The 23235-nt window shown below is 31.2% G+C and overlaps 3 protein-coding genes across 3 annotated transcripts in view; 1 reads left to right on the forward strand and 2 right to left on the reverse strand.

The window, feature by feature from the left end:
• The window catches only part of LOC125862319 (cytochrome c1-2, heme protein, mitochondrial-like), a 924866-nt gene that overhangs the window by 694262 nt on the left and 207369 nt on the right, over positions 1–23235 (reverse strand). The gene's annotated exons all lie outside the window — the stretch shown is intronic.
• Positions 1–23235, reverse strand: part of LOC125862338 (uncharacterized) — a 533211-nt gene that overhangs the window by 350740 nt on the left and 159236 nt on the right. The gene's annotated exons all lie outside the window — the stretch shown is intronic.
• On the forward strand, positions 16134–16932 carry LOC125862342 (peamaclein-like). Its single transcript, XM_049542399.1, has 2 exons — positions 16134–16218; positions 16710–16932. Exons 1-2 carry the CDS (start codon positions 16134–16136, stop codon positions 16892–16894), a joined length of 270 nt encoding a protein of 89 aa, XP_049398356.1. The 3' UTR covers positions 16895–16932.

Raw genomic sequence — 23235 nt, forward strand, 5'->3', positions numbered from 1 at the left:
TAAAGAGTAAAGATTTGAAGTTCATTTCTTCAAAAGAATATGGGGACTAAGTATTCCCAAAGAGATTTAAAATGTTTTCACATTTAAATAAGAGTGGAAACTGAGATTTCCAAAGAGTCTTCGGGCTAGTTTTCAGAAAAGAGTATTAGCTTTTTAAATGAAGCAAGTAGGTAAACTGAGATTTCCAAGATAGCCTTTGAGCTAAGTTTTGAGCACTAATCTCAAATCACAGAAGAAGTATGTTTTTAAAACATAAGAGCTAGTATATTTTGGGAGTAGTATTGAGCACCGAATTGGGGGCGGGCATGAGTTTAGATAACTCACGTCTCCATAAAACCATGTAGCCATCATGGGTAGAAATGGGTCATACTTTTTAGATGAACCCCTTTCGAAATAGACTAGTGGATCCACTAGGCAGTTCAGGTCCTATACCTTTGGTCAGGTATAAGATGCGCTGGCAGCGTGAGGTAGATCGTTGTATCATCACTATAGCTCTTAAGTGATGGTTGTCAGTTAGAGAAACTCCCACATAAGTTATTGTATTTTTATATACATTAGTTCATTGTATTTTTAAATACATTTCAGAGTTATTTGTATCTTGCATACACACAGAGTTGATATCATGTTTTTAAACAACTTTTCTTTATATTGCACTTGCTTTTGAACTACTTTATATTGAAATGAATTCTGTCATGTTGAGTTGAGTTGAGCCAGGTAAGTTCTTTAGTTTCTCTCAGATTCTTTCAAGCCTATGTTATTTTAGCATTCCAACTCGCATACTCGTACATTCAATGTACTGATGCCAGTTGGCCTGCATCGTATTATGATGCAGACATAGGTAACTAGGATCGGCATTCCGGCGCATCGTTGATCCAGTGAGCAGTCCAGAGTCTGTAGGTGAGCCTTTTTGCTTTTCGGATGATCCCTTTCATTGCTTTCTAGTTTAGTTCATTAGGATGTTGTGGGGTCTGTCCCAACATCCATCTCAGTTGTTATTAGAGGCTTCATAGACAGTCAGATGTTAATCCTTTGAGTTTTTTTTCAATATCATTTCTTATTATTAAGACTTGAGTTGCCATTTTGGCCAAGTTGAATGTTGACTATTAAACATTCTAAGTTATTTCATTAGTTAAGTTGAGTAGTGTGCTATTAATCTTTATAAATATGCATATAGTATTCGGCTGAGTTAGTAAGCCAGGCCAAGGGTTTGCTTGAGGCCAGCAATGGTCTTCGAGTGTCAGTCCCGCCTAGGGTGTAGGCTCGGGGTGTGACATCACCAAATGCCCAAAATTCAACCTAAGGCCTCAAAAACTTTACCAACCACTTTACTAGCTCAAACTCGATATTTCGGACGCGATGAAACTGACGGAATTCTCATCCGCTGCTCAAAACTCAAAATGTTGACCAAAGTCAATCCTATCATGAATTCTCAACTCAAGAGGGGTCAAATCACAAAAAAACACACCCGATCACATCGGAGACCACACCAACCATTCCTGAAACACAAACTAGGCATGAAAACACTGAGGGGAAAGAACAAAATAATCATTTCACAATTAAAAGCAAGTTCACAAGAAATGAGATATTACAACTTCAATTTTGAGATGCTTTGATTGAACATTAGCACATTATTCCGCATCAATCCTCATCATTGTTACATGGAGATTGAATACGAATTTCTACTTTTCTCTTTTAATTATTGTATTGCTCATCAATTATGATCAACTATTTTAATTCGTTATTTCAATTGTTATTTATTATTTCAATCACTTAAATCAAATATTTTAAAATATTTGGAGCAATTTTAATTAGTGCTATCTAATTTGATAAGAAAGTTTCATTTACTTTTCAATTGAAGCAAACCTCCCCCCAAAACTTAAAAATCCCAAAGACCAATTATTTCCCCCAAAAATTTAAATCCCAGCCAAAGGCTCAATTTGGTTCTATATCCTAAGTCTGACAAATTTGTTAAAAAAGAATGTTAAATTTAACTGTGCCCTCCCCCCCCCCCACCCCACCCTCCTCCCATGTTTATCCCACCTATTTCGTCACATAGAAGGGTAATATAATGATTTGAGTTGTACATTATCTTCTCTTCTTCTTTTTTCATTCTATGTAATTTCTCACTCACACTTCAAATAAAAATATTGAAAATATTGAATGAGTTCTATTAAATACATTTATGACCTTTTAGTAAGGTTTGATTTTAGGTCATTAATTTCATTTATGTTATTCCACTCCTATATATAAATATATAATAAAAGAGATTTTTAGTAACAATATATATTCTCTCAACGGTAATTGTGTTAATGTTATTGCATCTAGAGTCACTAAGGTTTTTTGTGACATTTATATTAACGCCTATATTTATCATTGTCGCTAAATATAAGATAACGATGATTAGAGTTGTCAAAAAGGGTAAGCCCTGCCCCACACGACCCAAGCCTTGCGGGCCAAGGAATTTGATGGGTTAGGGCGTGCCGACCCTTCATTTGGAAGGGCCTGAAAAATGCTCAACCTAACCCAACCCTAGAAGGGCCGCAGACTGGGGCAGGCTAACCTTTCTTCTTTTTTTCTTTGCAAACTTAAAATTCTATAACATTAAGAAAATGAGAAGATTTTCAAATCAAATATGCCAAACAATGATGTTGTTTCAATAACACTAGCAAAAAATCTAGTATGTTTAGCATGTATCTAGGATACTAGATACGCGAGATACATCTATCTGGTGTGATGCATCCTAGATATGCGAGCGAGATAAGAGAGTGGCGAACAAGATGGGAGGGAGGCGAGAGCACGGGATTTATAGATGTACCCTAGATACATGCGAATCCATTTGGATAGAATGTATCTAAAACAAATTATACCTAATATTGAGTCCATGTATCCCGAGATATATGTATCCGGATGCACCATAATATGGTAAGATTCGTAATATTACAACATAGTGTGCATCTAAGTAATTAGCTCATATACTAGTGAGATTTCTGTAAGTCACCCTTAAATAAATAATTTTGGCTCATGGACCGACCCCAGCCTAGCCTCGATCAAGCCTCAAGGATCAAGGGCTTATATGATCGGGCTAATAAGCCCTAGTTTTAGATGGGCTTGACGGCTCTAATTGTTTTAATTGGAAATATTAATTGGACTGGTTTAAGAGTCGCCACTTAATTTTTAAGAAAAATCAAGAAAACTATTATTTTCAAAAGACTAAAACAGTAAATCTATTGAAAACTATTAAGGGGGTTCGAGGTTCCTATTAATATTCTAGGAAGGTTTTAAAAGCACCTAGAATATCCACTAATGTGGTTATCCGACAATTAATTTTTTGGCTAAAATAATTTTAACTCATCTTGCAAAATTGAACTATTTTGTAGTCGAAACTATTTTAAAGGGGAAAAAGAAAAATGTTGAAATATTATCATCTAAGTGAGGTATTTTCCTTGAAAAAATTCTTTAAGTCCTTTTAAAGGTGATCGATTTGGTAAAGTTGTTAAAACGAAATAAGCGTCTTTCGGGGATTTGAATTTTTTAACCTTAAGATTAATAACGGATATTAGCAAATAAACAAACACAAAAAGATAAAGAGGGAAAGAGACTTGGAGGCCCAAGTCTGGTTTATGTTCGCCTGGGCCAGCACTTGGGCCTATTTTCGTTTTTGGGCCTTCGGCCCAATTCTTGCCTGTTCTTTGCACCTGTCCTAGACTAACGAGGAAAATATAATAATAAAGTTTTCTTTGGGCCTTAGGCCCAATCTTGCACCTGTCCTAAATTCTAACAAAACAATAAGGGATGAAACGACAAGGGCTTAGGCCCAAAATAACAAAATACAAATTTGAATTTTGGGGCCTGTAGGCCCATTTTCCCATCTTCGTATACACTAGGCGTATACTAGTGCATACAATCCTGTATCAGCTCCAAACACCTGTATGCCCGCGTCAAGGATATGTTCTTCAATTTTGAAGGTTGATCGACTCAACAAAAAGGGGATTGGGCCTCCAAGGCCCCATAGGAAATGCAAGAAGGAGATGGGAGTCCGTGAGGACATGGACGGATTTCACATGCAACAAAAACAAGTAAGCTGATGAGTAATGACCCACATGACTTAATTAAAGAAACTAAAATATAGTAATGATCACTACCGCCTAATCATCACAGTGAGAACAAAAACAAAACAAAAATAAATAAATAAAATAAAATAAAATAAAATAAAAACAAAAACAAAAAAAAATAAAAAAAAAATTAATTAGGATTAAAATTCGGTAAGCTCTAATATTGTATTGTATATTGTTAATAGGAATACATATTATTATATTATAAAATGAAATTTGAAGGACATATATAATTGCCTTCACGTGAAAGTTGACAGCAAATTTTGGACAAATATTATTTACCACTGAGTAATGATATGTTAAAATTGGAATTGGGTTGGAGGTGTAATTGTTAGGCGTGAATTCATATTATTATTATAATGTTAGGGGTAAGAAGATTGAGGTGCTGCATTTAAACAAAAATAAAAAAAATTGCTACTGCATATGACCAGGCTATTGGCAATTCATTTTCATACTAATAAAAGGTGTCATGCCCATAACAATCAATACCAATAATTTTGCGCTTTAAATAGTACTAACAACACAATTTAAACTTCAACAACACTAACATATGGAAGATAAGACAAGNCTCTTGTTTAATTTCTACCCTCAGACCCATTACTTGTTGTTCCGGGTTACAGGTTGGCTTACCTGCTGGTGGGTTATAGTAGGTGTCATCATGACTTGATAAATCGGGTCGTGACAGCTACTGCATAAGACCAGGCTACTGGCAATTCATTTTCATACTAATAAAAGGCGTCATGCCCATAACAATCAATACCAATAATTTTGCGCTTTAAATAGTACTAACAACACAATTTAAACTTCAACAACACTAACATATGGAAGATAAGACAAGACAATCAGGCCCTATGTTGGCTCGAGCTCGCAAGTAGTAACTATTTGAATATCAATTATTGAACCAAAGAGGAGTGAACATATTATCCAAGCAGTGGGAGAACAAACTCAAAAACATCAGGAAGAGGGAGAGTGAGACAGCCCAAATACCATTCTCGAAAGGGACTTAGGTACATACATTAATGCCATTTTTGGCATGCCTTGTAGAAAAGAAAGATGAATAAAGACATGAAAGAAAACGAAAAAATCTAAGAAGAACAACATCAAAGAGACAAGAGACGGAACAAGCCAACATGACGAGACGATCAGAAAAGGAGAAATAAGCATTGCAACGAAGAAAGCCAGCTAACAGATCAACAAGTGATGAATGAAACAAACACACAAGTTCCATATTAACTAATGTTTTTTTTTAAAAATCTAGTCCTATTTTGAAATGGAAATCACATTGGCATACCAAGAATAGGGTCAAAATAGCAACCACGAAAGAACTATTTCAGCTATCCTAGCCTGCATCAAGCCAGACAAGCGACCCAACCATAAAGAGAAAACAAATAAATGCTAAAATTGAAAGAAAACTCCAGCTCAAAGATCCATAAAATTTCAGCTCTTAGTTTGCTAGAAAAGGCTCGTTTTAACTTCAAACAACCGAGACACATGGATTTAAAACCGAACTACCTCTCGACAGACGAAAGTCGTGAATGAGGAATAGCATAACAACATTTTTTGCAGGAAAGAAAATAGAACAACAGCCCACTTCATTTCATCCCAAACAGAGCATCAAACGAAAGAGTCGGAATTTTAAGAGTTTACCTTTTAGGGTGCAACGAACTGAGACGACGAGCTTGAGAGACGAACTTCACCACGTCAAAACTTTGAACCCGAGCAACAGTTGAGAAGAATGTGCAAAATATTGAATACCCCCTGAAATCAATTGTCCTTTCTGATTTCTTTAGTATGTATTTCTTTAGCTACTTTTCTTTTTCTTAGTAAGATTTTCCCAACTCCGAAAAAATCTCCCCCTTTTTTTTTTCTCCTTTTAATACTGAAATAGTAAAAATCTATATATAGGATCTAGGGTTCGACTTTGAGGGGGAAAAAGACTGATTTTCGGGTAAGAACAAGAGACCAAAATTTGAAATTCAAACTTTCAAAAACTTTCACCATTTTGGGAGGACATACTTTTCTGAAAATTCAACCCCATTCCGAAAGAGGAAATAGGGACAGCCGCGTGCCTGCTGCGATTCGTACGAGTACAGGGCTTTTGCTGTTGGTCACGTTGTGCTCCTTGCTGGAGGAGGAAGAAGAACGAGAAACGTATGAGTGGGATCGGTTGGTATTTGGTACGCTGTATGTATTGTATTGTTAATGTGAAAGGAGTGGAAATTGGATTTGGAATTGGAAAGGGATTTGGGTCGGGTAAGGGTCAAAGGGATTAAGTGTTGTGGGCTACTGATGGGATATGGAATTGAAGAAATTGGGTTGGGTATGTAGAGTGGGCCGGCTGGAAAAGGGAAAAAGGGCCCAAAATTTGGTCACTTAAAATTGAATTGGATTCAAACTATAGCCAAATGTAGTCAAACTTAGTTGATTAGGGTGAGTTCGACTAGCAATTATTTTAAATCGTTTGAAATTGAAGAAGCTCAAACACTAATTTTCATCGGGGAGGGTCAAAATTGGGTGTCAACAAAGATGAATATACATAAAAAAAAATGACTAGTATAACTCTCTCTATTTGTATTTCAATTTCTTATATTGTTCACATTAACACAATAGAAGTATCCAAAATTGTATGCATTCTACTCTACAAATTATCAATATGAATGCTATGTTTGACTAACACAGAAATGTAAAGTATTGATGAAAGTATAACAATACAAATATACATGTGTATCGAATTAAGTATACAAGTATTCTACTGTATACAAAATTGACAGTCACATAACTCCTCAACAATTTTTTTTTCAACTATATACATACAAATTCAACTTGTTAAACTATTTCAATACTAGATGACAACACATAATGAAAGAGTGTGTATATATATATATATATATAAATGACATTATTCTAAAATTATAAAGAACACAAACTTCAATCTCGTTTTCCTCCGATTCTTGTTGAACTACTCTTTTTCCACTACCACCTGAATCAACATTGTTGACTTTTTTTCTAGATTGGTTTTCACTTTTAAAGATTTTGAACCTTCTTTCCTCTTTACTGATTTTGCATGTTCGGTTTCTTCACACAACTTCAATGGTATAAGATCATTAACCTTCTTTGTTCTTCTTTCTTTCTCAATCACAATAATAGACCCTGAAATTTTGACTTGCTCTTGAGTAATATACAAATCAAAAGAAGGTATTTCATCCACTAATTTATCAAATAAATGTATACATTTTGTAACCCTTCTCGAAGTACCACTTTCAACCATTGTAATGGAGAAACAAAATCTTCAATCGAAACCCTATGAAAAATAGATGAAAATATGTATGTATACAAATATAATCTTCATAGAATCAAGAAAAAAAATACAATCATGTGATACATAATTGATACACACCATCAAACTTTTTTCTGGAATCGTGCAAAATGATAATGAATCGGAAGGAATAATTTGGGGAATGAATAAAAAAATATTGATGTAGAAAATTTGAAGAAAGAGAAAATGTTGATGATGGCAAGTTTGATGAGATAGAAACATTGAAAAAGGAAAATATTGATTACAACCGTTTAAGAAAGATGAAAATGTGCTTGACTAATTAATTATTGTGTAATAATAAGCATCCTATTTAATATTTATTTATATTTATATATATAAAAAAACATATTATTTGTATATCATTAGCTTTACTATTAATTGTGTATTTATATCCATAAAATATAAAAAAGATAAAATGTAGTCATTTGTCTTAAATATATATTGATGTTTACCATATTACGTAGTTTTTCCTTTTTTTTTTTAATTTTACTTTGCTTATTTTGTATTTACAATATCACTTTGTATACCAAGTTAATCTCCAAAGCCAAAAACTAGAATAAAAGTAATAATGTCTAACCCTAAATAACGAGGTTTACATGCCCTATATATAGAAAAACAAGTCCTAACTAAAAAGGAAACGAAATAAGGAAATAATGTTTCAGGACACGTCTTCGATCTACGACACTGACCTACGGACCGTGGATTGATCTACGGTCCGCAGGTCTCTTCCGTGGCTCAGGACTTAGGCAATTTTCAAATCTTCAAAATCTCCACTTCTCTGAATCAATCGACGGATCCACAGTACGGACCGTGGATTGATCTACGATCCGTGGATCCTCTTCCGTAGCTCCATACTTAGAATCTTCAAAATCAGGTACTGGAACCTCTCTCTGAATGATTTGACGGAACAACAGTACGGCCCGTAGGTCGATCTACGGTCTGTGATTTGCAACCGTGGTTCCACACTTAGTCAAGAATTCCTTGATTTTCCTTCAAGCCTTGCCTGTCCATCTACGGTCACCATCTACGGAGCGTGAATGGACCTACGATCCGTAGATCACCTCCGTAGATGCCCTTTTCTGTACATCCTTCTGCTGTGTAAAAAGTTTAAACAAGTAAGGATCAAAATCTAAGGGAAATATTTTTACTTTTTTTTGGAATATTTTCTCTCATGATTAACTCCATTTTGTTATTGAAAATTTATATTCTTTCAAATTAAATAAATACAGTCAGCATTATAACAAACCAAACTATTGACGTTTTAAATAAATATTGAAAGTGTTGACAAGGAATTCTATTAGATGCTAAAATATTGTTGTTTTGAAAATATTTCCGAAAACATATAGTTAAATAACTCCAAACATTTATTTTTAAAAAAGCTCATAATTATGTGGCAAATATGTTATATTTACTATAATACATAAATATGACTTTTAACTTGACCTTATTTTATATTTATGTCCTTCAACTTTGGGTATACACAAACAAACATTAAACTTGAATAAAGTTGACTAGTAGACACATGAGTAGTACGTGACATAATACATGTAGGACAAAAATTGACATGTAGAATGTCACGTAAGACGCATGTGTCTGTTTATTGACCTTTATATAAATTTAAATATTTATTTGTGCACACCTAAAGTACGAGGACATACATGTGAGTTAATGTCAAATTAATGTGTATTATGCCTAATTGTAATCCTATTCACTCACTAGTTTTTGGGAGCGTGCGTTGCACGTTTGTCCCTTGTAATTACTACAAGATTTCTATATAATTAAAAAAAAAATTGATAATAGAAAATATGTGTGTATTTCATGCTACTTAGTATAAATATTTGTAAATGATTTAAATACAATTACAATANATACACAAACAAACATTAAACTTGAATAAAGTTGACTAGTAGACACATGAGTAGTACGTGAAATAATACATGTAGGACAAAAATTGACATGTAGAATGTCACGTAAGACGGATGTGTCTGTTTATTGACCTTTATATAAATTTAAATATTTATTTGTACACACCTAAAGTACGAGGACATACATGTGAGTTAATGTCAAATTAATGTTTATTATGCCTAATTGTAATCCTATTCACTCACTAGTTTTTGGGAGCGTGCATTGCACGTTTGTCCCTTGTAATTACTACAAGATTTCTATATAATTAAAAAAAAAAAATTGGTAATAGAAAATATGTGTGTATTTCATGCTGCTTAGTATAAATATTTGTAAATAATTTAAATACAATTACAATATGTATAAATAATTATTCATATAATTAAGTAATCAAAAGAGAAGGAGTGTAACACCAAATTAAAACTTAACAATCTGGCAATCATATCAAATAGTTTTAAGAAATTGTATCATTTTGATACGTAGATTTCACATGTGTTATTAGTTGTAAAGATGTCATATAATGTTTGAAGAGAATATATAAAAATTTATCAATATCTATTACATTATTATAGCATCACAATAAATTATACAACTTCAGATGTACATTATGTTCATCCCACAAATATTCAAAAACAAGATGAAATAGAGTAGATTAAAAACAATAAATAGCTAATGAATTCTAAAACTTTTAAGTAACAAAAATTCAAGAGAGAAACAATTCTAGATCAAAAGAATGGAGGAACTTCCTCAATAACTAACAAAAGCATAAATAGATTTACCTCTTTTTTGTTGCATATGTGATTAACAATAACATCCATCAACAATCGTCCATCAACAATTATAGATTAGAATAACTAAGTGTATGCATTAACATAAAGTGATTGTGATGAGTAATATAATTACATCCACCAATAATCATCCATCAACAATTATACATCGGAATAACAAAGTGTATGCATTAATATAAAGTGATTTTGAAAATAACTTTTTGGTATATATAATAATAAGTCAGGAATTATAAAAGTCACTTAAAAATTAATGATATACATAACATTTATGAGAATTAGATTGGTTAAAGTTTGGATATGTAAGGTTTCTGACTATAATCTAAATATGTGTGCCATAATAAGATGTCTGGTAATTGAAAGGACATTTTATTATTTAATGTTTAAGGATGTTTCAGTTTTTAAAGGGTTTAATTTACTACCTTTTATTGTTATGAAACACTTCATCTACCAAACTTAATTTCAGAATTCCTTGAATTAATTCTATCGAGAAATATAATGAATTCATACCATATAATTATTATTAAATATTTTATTAATTAGTTTTTTAATAATAACACTTCATCTACCAAACTCCATTTTAGAATTTCGTGAATTGAAATTCTATCTAGAAATATAATGGATTAATACCATATAATTATTATTTAATATTTTATTAATTAATTTTTTTAAATAATATTTAAATTTAGTGAAGGGGTAAAATCGTAATCCAACTTTGAAGTTAAGATCTTCCCACTTATAATAATACTAGTTTTGAGCATGTGTGTTGCACGTGTATTCGATGCTAATAGTTTAAACTTCTTAAAACATTAGAAATAACACCAAAACTAAAAGTGAAGGATACATGCTCAATTGATGAATAGCTCAATCGATATTCACTATCATCACAAAGTACATCACACCAAAAGATAATATCAAATGAAGTTGAAATGATCCCCTTAGTTTTAAGAAAGGAAGAAAGTTCCTTCAGCATTGTATTCTATTACTTTGATAACTACTACTATAGTTAGCAGTTGTATACAGTCAACATATTGTATAACATTTTCTTATATAGTGCTTTTACTCTATCAAATATTCGACCTAAATGACATTTCAACGACAAATAGTACTGTGGATATGAGCAACACCACTAGTGGTTACAAATACTTCGAGCCCATCAAGTAGTTATTGTCAGATGAAAGTAGTGTTTGTTGAAGTTGTATCAACTTAAGAGAATTAATTTAATATATATAAATCATAAGTGCATGTATAAGTATCCTTTATTTGATTTACTTATTCGAGTCATTTAAATTGGCAATTTGGTAGAAAATATTAGTTGAATAATATGTATATTGTATTATAAAATATAATATGACAATAAGTCAACATCAATGTATTTTGTGCGAGCATGAAACACCATATAAAAAATAAATTCATATTTCAAATCAAGCCTTCTCAAATTCAAGTGCACCTAGATATCACCCTCTCGACTTCTTCTTCCCCATGCAGTCCATCTACCATTTTTGGATCCATGTTTTTTATCTTTTAGTTTGTTGTTGCATCTCAAAATCCATAGAGTTCTCAAAGGAAGATTATGATAGATAATGTAAATGAAGAAACTAACATAAATTAGTGTATTTTTATTGAAAAAAAGATTAATAATACACCAAGCAGTGAATTCTTACAAGGAAGAAGCATATAGTGTTTTATCTTCTCACTTCAAATAGGGATATTACTGATCAAAAAGGTTAAAACCTATAGAACGTTACTGACTTGTTGAGTTAATTCCTGCAAAAGAAAATAGATATTAGTGAAAATTGTGCCTTATGCAGTGTAATATAATATCGGAAATAAACCATCTTCATGCCATCTTTTGCCAATGTCTTCTGTTCTATAGTTCAAAGTACACTTCTTGCGCCTTGAACTCACTTAACCTTAAATTGCCAAATTTAAGAGCATATATATAATTTGATATGGTTGAAATAATACAACAAATGTGGGGTGATTCAAGAGATTTAAGGTGTTATAAATATTTGTAGAATTTAGTATAGCCATTTAAAGTGCAAGTTGAAATTGATTGGCAATGAACCTATTTGAATGACTAGATTATTGCATATATGGAAAATGATTGTTCAAACCTGTAAATTTGAGCATCTAATTATGGTTAGTAGGTAGATTGTATAATAAATTATAACTTAAAGCTAGTAGATGNTTACCCTTCTTATGTGGAATATGATCTACTTGCTCTTATTTGTTGATCTGAGGTTGATGAGGATATATTGTTGGTTCTGGCTGTTGAATATGATTTGTTTAGTATAGGTTGGTTGGTTTGCTGCTAGATTGAAGTTTCGGTGGTTCGGTTGGGATTGAAAGGAATTGTTTGTAGCTGCTAGTTTTGCTTAGTTTATAGTTACTTGCGAGTACCTGTGGTTTTCGGTACTCACCCTTGCTTCTACACAATTGTGTAGGTTGACAGCTCTCTCAGATTAGGCTTAGTATTTTCTTTAGCAGATTGAGCTTCGGGACATACTCGAGAGGTAGCGGTTCATTCCAGACGTGCCCTTGAGTTATCTTTACTTTCAGTTTTGTTCTATTCGAGAACTATACTCTGAGACTTGTATATTTTTATTCGAATTCTATATTTAGAGGTTTGTACATGTGACAACCAAATTTCTGGGTAGTGTTGAGTCTTAATTAAAGTCTTCCGCTTATTTATTATCTTTTATTCTTGTATTTCTACTTCTCTATCGTTGTGGTTGGGTTAGGCTGACGTGTCCGGTGAGAAATGGACACGTGCCATCACATCCGGATTTGGGGTGTGACATTAATGTTTTCACGCGTATATTATTGTATCCATTTTTTAAATTTTTGAGAGATTTCTGTAATTATAAACTTATAAGGGACAAATGATAATTTTGCCTTAAAGTATGTGATTTCTGTCCTTTACCCTTATATTATTGCTGTAAAATTCTTTATGTTAAAAAAACATGACAATGAAAAGAAAGATGAAGGAACCATGACTAAAGATGAATGGTGTACTTAGCGGTGTCTTAAGCATAATTGCCACTAACATTTTACATTGTGTTGCAGTTAAGAGTATCGCTACAAATACACTTACCTATTATGGCAACTGATATTGTTGCCACATAAAGTCGTCACAAAAAAAATCGGATTTCTTGTAGTGATCAACGAGTTAGGTGCTGCCTTTTAGAATAGTCTAAAGCCATGTAGGGGCGACACATATGTAAATGTGATCAAGGCGACTACATCCCTCCATTTTTTTCTTACAAATTAGTATCCATTCTTAAAAGGAAATTTTGAACAGTTTCGAATGATGGTATATTTAGAATTTAAATTTAACATGTTCAATTGAGTATTGCGTTTATTGATATGTCAAAATAACGTGTTCAAATATGATACTTATTATATTTATACATTGTGTCAAAAGTTTTGCGGTTATACCTGATTATACTTGGGAGTTTACTTTTTCTTTTCGAAAAGTTATTTATTTTCGGGATGATTCACTTTAAGCAAGATATAACCTCAACCTAACGAGTACTCCAATCACCTCTCATAAGTTCTTTTGATGTAACTCATATCCTATCTTTGTTTTAAAGTGTTGCATTTTTTGCTTCAAGTTTTCAAATATTCCAAATAACAAATTAAACACAAAGAACATGGTTTATTTAAGTTTACATTAATCTCTCACTTCTAGGCTTTTATCTATAAATATAAACATAAGCTTAGCTTTTAGTTAATTAAATGGTCTGAATAATTAGTTTAGAAAAGAAAATGCAATGCATTGATTGTTTGGCTTATAAATATTAGAGTTGATTTCTCAAATGGTGGTCATTCAATTATAGTTATACTTGATGCCTTTACAAATGAATATCCCTCTATTTATACTACTCACCTAGGGATTAATATGTAAATATAAATTGTGTACAAGTCTCTATTTTAATATTCTATACACGACTACAATGTTTTAAGGACCTTCCACACAAATCCATGAAATTTTAAAATCTTTCAAGAAAAATCTCTATATGTTTCTAGAATATTCTACTTATAAAGACTAGTCTTCTTCCTATGTAAGCCTTCTACATGGATAATTTTATGCCACATGAGGCTTAAATATCATGATGATGTGATCACGAGTCATCATAGTAGCCGTAATCAGTGTCTCTTAGTTTGATTCGAAAGAGACACTGATTACATTATAATAAGTGGTAGTTTAGCGCGCTAGCATTGCATTCGATCGTTATGAGTTCAAATTAAATTGCTATGTTTTAAAGCATCGAGTTTCCATTGCCATTGCTCTCCATTAGTTAGTTATATCTTAATAGTTTTTAAATAAAGTCAAATATTTTAAAAAATATTTGGTGACAATTCCATAACTAATTTGATTGTCTTAATATATTGTTTAATGTGAAATTCGATACAAAGTTATATTGCAAATAGTGAAATTGAACGTCATCAGATTATATATAAATGATTTTCACCTTTTGTATATTGATAATGTCAGTAACTTCTTACACTTTCAAGTAATTACTAGAAAACCGTTGATAGGCAATCTAGAAAAGATTATGAATATTGATTGGTAAAAAATTTACCGTATAAAAATATATAATCTAAATTCATTACTTATATATTATAGGAAATATATTTATTCACTTTTATTTGTGGGGTATTCAATTTTCTAAAAACAATAACGTTTGAGAAGTAATGAAAAATAACTATGTATGGAAATGTCTCTTCCTTATAAATGTCTTACACATTTACAGAAATGGTTGCATAATTCAATTCAATAGTTCTGAATTTGGTTCTTACTAATTATTACTACTTTTTTTCAAGAAACAATATAATGTGTTCAATTTAAGAAAAAGACTTAAACCCACCCATGATTGGAAGTAATTAAATAAATGAAAGCATTTGCTCTTCAATTAACTTACTTAACATTTTAAGTGAAGTAAAAGTTGTTATTCATATTTGGATAAGTGAAGAATTAAATTTCGCTATGCGTTACGTAATAATAATCACTCTCATAGCGTTATCAAATAGTACATATGTGATACTACAATTCTACAATTTGCTATTTAAGTTATTCTCAATTATTTTATTTTTTTATAGATAGAAAAACTATTAAGTATCATTCATTTATCAAAAAATTATGAGGGTCAACAATGTTAACTAAAGAATTTAACACAAAATTTGTGCAAAATCTGTTAAGCAAACCCCAAGCGTTAAACGTTGAACGTGCTTAGGACGTAAGTCTCATAGAATTAAGTCAGAGCGTTTTGCTAGATCCCCGCCCCGAAGTGAGTCCCAACACTACCTTTTAAGACACTACCATTTATTACCTTTTTTAGAATTTAAGAAAAAGACTTGCCCCCACCCATGATGGGAAGGAATTAAATAAATGAAAGCATCTACTCTTCAATTAACTTACTAAACATTTAGGTGATGTGGTGAAATGAAAGTTGTTACTCACATTTGTAACTTAATTAACACTACGTCTACGCAAAAAGCACCAGATCGACAGCCTGGACTCTATATATCGTTAGACATCACTTTCCTCCTAAGAGTGTGTTTGGTACGGAGAAAAATATTTTTTGATTTTTTAATGTTTGGTTGGTCAAATATTTTGGAAAACAAACTCCTTGTAAATGAGGAAAATGACTTCTCTAATGAAAGCGGGTAAAATAAATTTTGTAAGTGACATTCCAAGTTTCCAACATCATTGTCTCCTCTAGATCTCCACCGAGTCAGCATCTCCAATCCCACCCCTGAACCTCCGCTTCGTACTCCCATACCGTTCACATAATATTTTACTAAATTACATTTAAATATAATGCTCTTGGGGTAATATTTTTTTACTTGATTAACAAACACTAAAAAAAAATAAGTAAAAGCCCCACAAATTGTTCAACAAAACATTTTCCGTCTTACCAAACACACCTTTAGTTACCAACCTTTCTCCCCCTATAAATATACCATATCTAGACTTGAAGTTTATTCACTTATAATATAATCCTGCTTTGAATGATGAAGCTAAGCTTTGCAATCTTGCTTTTGGTGACACTTGTTCTTACTTCTTTCTTCATTCCATCCACTATTGCTGGTTCAGGTAATTTTTTATATATATGTGACAATTTCTTGATTATCTACTCAGAAGTTAAAAGTCCAATTATGGGTTCGATCAAAACCAATAACTTTGATGTAATAAGATATTTATAACAAGAATTTTATTGATTATAAGTATTAAATTTTGAATTCAGTTATAATCACTTATAGTCGTTATTTTTAAATTCGAAATCCATAAAATTAAATTTTTAGCTCCGCCTTTACATTTAATAATATTTTTGATCTATAGCCAAAATATTCTTTATTTTGAAATTCAAGAATGTATTATGTACCCATTAATTATTTTAAAAAAATATTATATACTCACTCTTCCAAGATGGCGTATAATCATCAACTACATATTTAAGAAAGAGATTATCCCTTATTTTCAATGTTTTCTTGGACATATAATTAAGGAGGACCATAGTATGTTTAGTTTTTGATGTCCTTATATATATATATATTAATGAGACGTGGTTGTGTTTTTGCACGAAGATTTCTGTGATTCAAAGTGCAATTATAGGTGTTCAAAGGCAGGACGACAGGACAGATGCTTAAAGTATTGTGGAATATGTTGTGCAGAGTGTCACTGCGTTCCTTCTGGAACTAGTGGAAACAAAGATGAGTGTCCTTGCTATAGGGACAAGAAAAACTCTAAGGGAGGGCCTAAATGTCCTTAAATTTACTTAATCTTTTTCCCAAATTGTTGTTTGTCAAACACAAAGACAAAATGTGCCATGTTTGTCATAAAATAAGGTTGATTACAATAATAAATAAAAGAACAAATGGGGTTCTTTTGTATATTTTATTTTATGTTGTTGTTGAATCTACAGAGCTTTTATAACTTGTTTGGGTATTTTATAAAAGAACTTGATATATATTTTATAATGGCTCGAAGCACATACAAATTTACTAGTTGAACATAATCAACTCTTTATTAAATTCCTTATTCATTAATCGTAATCTTTTCATAAATTATAATAATTTAATAGATTATTATAATTTAAAGTATTTCTTTTATATAATTACCAAATATGTAAATTTTGATTTCAAAAAATAATTTTTTTTTATATTTATTAAATAATGGTTAAAACTTAGAAGCTTGAATCTCGGAAAAATAAAAAAGGCTATAAAATTGGGGCGAGGAATAAAAAGCATCAACGTAATTTATAAATTGTAGCATGTACCTTTGATATTAATTATACTACTTTTTCAAATTAAATTAAGCATGTGATTAATATGGAGTCACGAAGGGAATTATGACTTATGAGTCACAAAACTGTAGAAAAGCTAACAATAAATCATGTGATTTGAGATTGAGTAAAATTTAATGTAGAAAAATAAAAATAAAATCGAGAAATTAAGAACTTAATTTATCTCCTTAGTTTTAATTATATTTAGAATTAATAACTAATGGTGAGCTATTAAAATACTTAGCTTGAATAATTAAATTAAGTAATTTGGCCGGGCTACACCACGCGTAGGGGTGTACAAAATCGAACCGAAAATCAAACCAAACCACAAACTGAAAAAAAAACCCGATTAGTGGTTGGTTTGACTTGGTTTGGTATTGAAAAAAAAATCCGACTATATTTGGGTTGGTTTGGTTTTAACTAAAAAAACCAACCTGACATTATATATATAATTTTTTAAAAAAATTTATACATAAAAATATTTACTTTGATATAATTTTTAAATATTTCTTATATTTTTTCATAGTTTTTATCTTTTAATATATTAATTCAAGTTTGAAACTTAGAATTCTGAATGGTTCAATAAAGATTATAGTCCACAGACGTTGGTAATTATAATAAAACTTAAATCAAAATCAAATTAACACTAATGCAAAAAGAAAATCAATTTAACACTAAGAATGACAATAATATTGAATATTTGTTCTTTGATTTTACATTGGTTTAGACAATTAAAACACATAATCTAATTTTATTTTTCTTTAATATTTAGTCATGTAACTTATACTTATTAAACTTATTTTATCATAATTTAGTACTTTTAAATTATGATCATTTTAATTATGACTTGTTTAATTTGCAGTATTTGTTTTACGCCGATTTCATTATTATTATTATTATTTTAGATATTTTAGTGTCATTAATCATATCATATTTTGTGTTATTTTCTTAAGAAACACCTTAGATAGTTGTATTTTGATAGGACTAAAGAAATATTTGAAGTACAAGTAAATTATATGTTTGTATGAATACTTCACCGGAAAAACCCGAAAATCCGAGGTTGAAAAACCTGAGTTTTATTGGTTTAGTTTATAGATTTAAAAATCTGACACGAATGATTTGGTTTGATATTTGAAAAACCCGAACCAACCCGACCATGTACACCCCTAACCACGTGCCGTCATAAAATGTTGCATCAAAGGTATAATTAATCTTTTCACATGTTATTATTTGAATATAAAAGAATTTTGAGTTCAAATTCAATTAAATAGATCAAAATTCAAAATTAAATCCATCTTATTATTCACATTAAATCAATTTCTAACAAATAAAAGATGCAATGAAGTGAAGGAAGGAAAAATACTTTTTCATTTTCCGTTAAATATAAATTGATCAATATCATATAATCAAAGTACAAATAATTGTATTTATATGCCGGGAATTATAACGTGTATAGATTTAAAAAGTAGAATTTAGAAAACAAAATGAAAAACAAAGTTGATCATTTTGTGTAATTTACACACAGTACATTACACAAATTATATATTTTTATGTTATTTTTTCTTTACTTATACTTCAAAAGATACTTAATAACATAACATTTATAATATGAGAATAATAAGAAAAAGACGAAATTCAACCGATAATAATATGATAGTTGAAATAGATTGTAAGATGTATAGAACTAATTTGATAAAACACTTAAATTGTAATGTCTAAAACGATAAGCATATGTAAATTATGTTAAATTTAAATTGTTAAGTACAGTTCGATTATCTAACTAATTATATTTTTATAGACATGAAGACGGCATTTGAATAATCAAAATGTTACCGTGATTTTGGTCACTTCACAGATAATAAATAACTTCTTCGAACTTTTCTATATTTTTTTTCACTTTCTTATCTGTTTTATAAAATGCCTATAATTCTATAAAACTTAAAATTATATTATATACTCCCTTCATTTAAAATAGTTTTTGTTTTTATTTTTTTTCTTCAAAATAAATTGTGTTTTACATATCAAACAGACTTTTATGATATTTTTTTCAATTTTATCTTTATTTAATTAAACAAAATTATATATAAAAAAAAAACTATGAATAAACTATATATTTTTATTAAGGTGAAAATTTAAGAAAATAAAATAAACATAGCGGAGAAGATAACGGAGAAAGCAAAACAAATGAGAGAAAGGAAAAAATATTTAAAAAGGAGAAAAAAATAAATGGTAATGCTGGCCAATGTCCACATCACTTTGTTTATATTTAATTTTAAATAATAAAGAGAAAAATACTTAAAATATATTATCATTTTATAATTAGAAGAAGGTAAAAAAAAAAGAGAAAAAAGGAAAAGAAATATATTAAGAGTAGAAATTAGGGAGGTGAGAGTTATGGATAATTACTCCTTGTAAATTAGAATGTGAAGAGTTTTGTTGTAAATGATCCTCTATTAATAAAATATGAATTAGTAATTTAAGTAATTCACTTTTCTAATATAATAATTAATTTAAATAAGAAAATAGGCCAGGAAAAAATGAATACAAATGAAGGTCATAGAAATGTATGACCACATCACCTTATTTATATTTCTCTTTTAATTTTATATAAATATAGATTAATAGTTAAGATCATATAGGTTTCATACAATTTAATTGACTAGATTTGTTAAGGATCGCTTTTTATTAGATGATTTAATTCCTCCTAGCAATACAAGCTTTGAACTATCAAAATACTTGAAATGTAAATATATGTTTGATAGCAATTAATGACTAACTTCATCCGATTATTTTAACTAATAACAAGATATCTATACACTATCATATAATATGCAATATGAAGTTACACCACCCACTTCTCTATTTACATAATCTTATCATGTTCAGGTAAGTACCATGATTATGCACCTTAATTCACGTGCCCCTATATTAAGTCACCTTAAGGCTTCCCAAAGCCTACCTGTCATGTCCTCCTCAAATCAGATCATAGTATAATCTTGCTATCACATTAATACCCACGAATACAAGAACACTCTTAATTTGATTAACCAACTTACTATCATGTCCCTTTCATAATTGTACCTGAAATTGGCGCCTTAGGTCAACTCGGTCATCTTAACCCAATTTTCCTCATCAAATTTGTTTTAAACACTAAATAACTGTAACAAATCCTAACACTTAAACTATGTACCAGCCCCTTCCGTCATCGGTCTAATTTAACAACCACCATTTCAATAAATCAATTACATCATGATAAATAGAAACATAATTTAGAAATAACTAAAACATCGAGTCCCCACAAAGTCAACCCAATGGTTAAAACGATTATGCTGAATAATCCATAATGATTCAATAAACACTTAATATAGCTCAACTATCACCAGTAACACGTAATCCTGACTCCCCATCATGACCTTGAATTTATATACACAATCCGCAACATCATAATCACATGTAACAACAATCACAAATACATAGACTCTCGGTCACAATATCACGAAACAACAACACTTGGGTCAAATGATGAATAAATACATATCCTACATGATCACAACGCAAATATCAGATCCTCTCATGGAACCACAATCACATATATAATGCTCTCATTAAACCCAAATCAAAATTGTTACTGTCATACCAAAGGCGTGGTATTCGAGTCAACAGTATATAATCATATCAAGTGTGGTATCCAAGTCAAACATATATAATCATACAAAGTATGATTATCCGATCCAATCATATATCATGTATCGACGTGGTATCCGATCCAATCAACAATCACAAACAATCAAATAGCAAAACGAGCAAGACCACAAGTCACAATCACAAGTTCATTACATGTGATTACTTATATGATGTCATTTCTTATGCCTCCCTACCATGCGTTGCAGAAATGATACTACAAAGCATTAGACATGCATACATACACAAACTTAAAACATACAACCATCACCTACATATATACGCATATATATCAATAGCCCAAAATATTGGACCCCATTATGAGCAGACATTCACTATACAATAGCTACTAAGAGGATATAATCTATATAAAAATGAGACACGACTCCCACCAAGAGGAAAGAAGGGGTAGAAGTTGTTGGAGATCATCATCGTCTTCACCTAAGAAACATCAGTGATCCTGCAATCAAACAATGCCAAGTGGCATAGCTAGAGTAGTATCAGTACAAACAACACATACATGTAGACATCATCGATCGGCCCGAATCCACCACCTAATATAAAGTAAGCATTCAGAAGAAAACATTCAATATGAAGGTTACACCACCCAAGTCTTTTTCCCTAAGCTATTATACCTTGATCCCAACTTACTACCTCATTTTGCTACCAACTCTTCCATTAAACACTCGGCCCTCTCGCCACTGGAAGGCATCACAAGCCTACCTTGGTCAGATATACCCTAGAACACTTAACAAACGCACCCAGTCCACATAGATCAACCAAGAACAAGACTCGATCATCAATCGAACCTGACCAAACACATGAAATATGTCACATATGATCACATACAAGCCCATTCCTGAGTCCAACTCACCCTTCGAGTAACACCTAAGGATCCTCTAAGGCATAGTCTACGATGTTTAACATAATATCTCGATCTACGCCCAAACCATTCCAACATTTAAACACACCACCAGCCACCCAGGTATCAATGTGTGATAAATACAACACATTAAATAAATCTAGCCCACTCACGGAACCAACATGTATCAATCACAGTACATAAAGTAAATTTGGTTCTCTCATAGAACTCATACACAAACTATTAGTGTACCGGTGTGGTACTCGAGCCAAGTATTAGTATTTCATACCATGGGTGGTATTTGAGCCAACCTTTAGTATCCTATATCTACATTGTACCTGAGTTAACCAACAATCACAAATGGTATGCACAATCACAATTACAAACACAATGAACAATCACACTTTAAACCATAAATAAATAAACATGCTTGTTACATGAGATTATTAACCTGACATCATTTCACATTAGCATTTTAGTTTTCTTCACATGCATTGCGCAAGTAGTATTATAAAACAATTAACATGCACACATTGCATAACATGAAAAACAATTTTAGTTTTCTTCACATGCATTGCACAAGTAGTATTATAAAACAATTAACATGCACACATTGCATAACTTGAAAAACAAACAATCACCACCTACCCAAAGGATTCCTCGAAAACTCCTAAGCATAATACAATCACCACGATTTCCTTCCCCAAGACAACACCTTCATTCCCTCTTTTGGTCTATATACATTCCAGGAAATTCATACGCTCCGCGGACGGAGCAAAAAGTGGAGTCTTGGTCAAAGCAAGCCGCCCTATTCTATTACCAGACATAATTAGGTGAACCTCATCTGAAATGAGAGCTAGAAACATTTTATTTCGTTTCGTTCCCGTTCTTCATTTTAACTAGTCAGTCCATTGTTGGCCTAAATCATAACTCAACCACTAATTCAACCATTTAGACTCTGTGCCCGTAAGCCTATGCATAATATCCCGTCAGTTTACAAGAATATTATGAAATAGAAAGTAAGTTTAGCTTTTTAGTTAAGAAAACCTAGCATACTTGGACGCGAAACACTTGTTGAAGAATGCTGAATACAGGATCCTGGCTCTGTTGAGGTGAATCCTGATGAATGTAGATAAAAAAATCATTGGATTTTAATCTCCCTTTCACTGAAATCCCTCCCTTTCATTGTTCCCAAGCTATGGGTGGCTTAAGAGAGTTTTTGGAGCAATCCTCGCCTGATTTTCATATTCCCAAAGTGGGAGGAAAATAAAAACATTGTTTTATC

This window comes from Solanum stenotomum, chromosome 4 (genome assembly GCF_019186545.1).
Source record: "Solanum stenotomum isolate F172 chromosome 4, ASM1918654v1, whole genome shotgun sequence".
Classification (NCBI taxonomy): domain Eukaryota; kingdom Viridiplantae; phylum Streptophyta; class Magnoliopsida; order Solanales; family Solanaceae; genus Solanum; species Solanum stenotomum.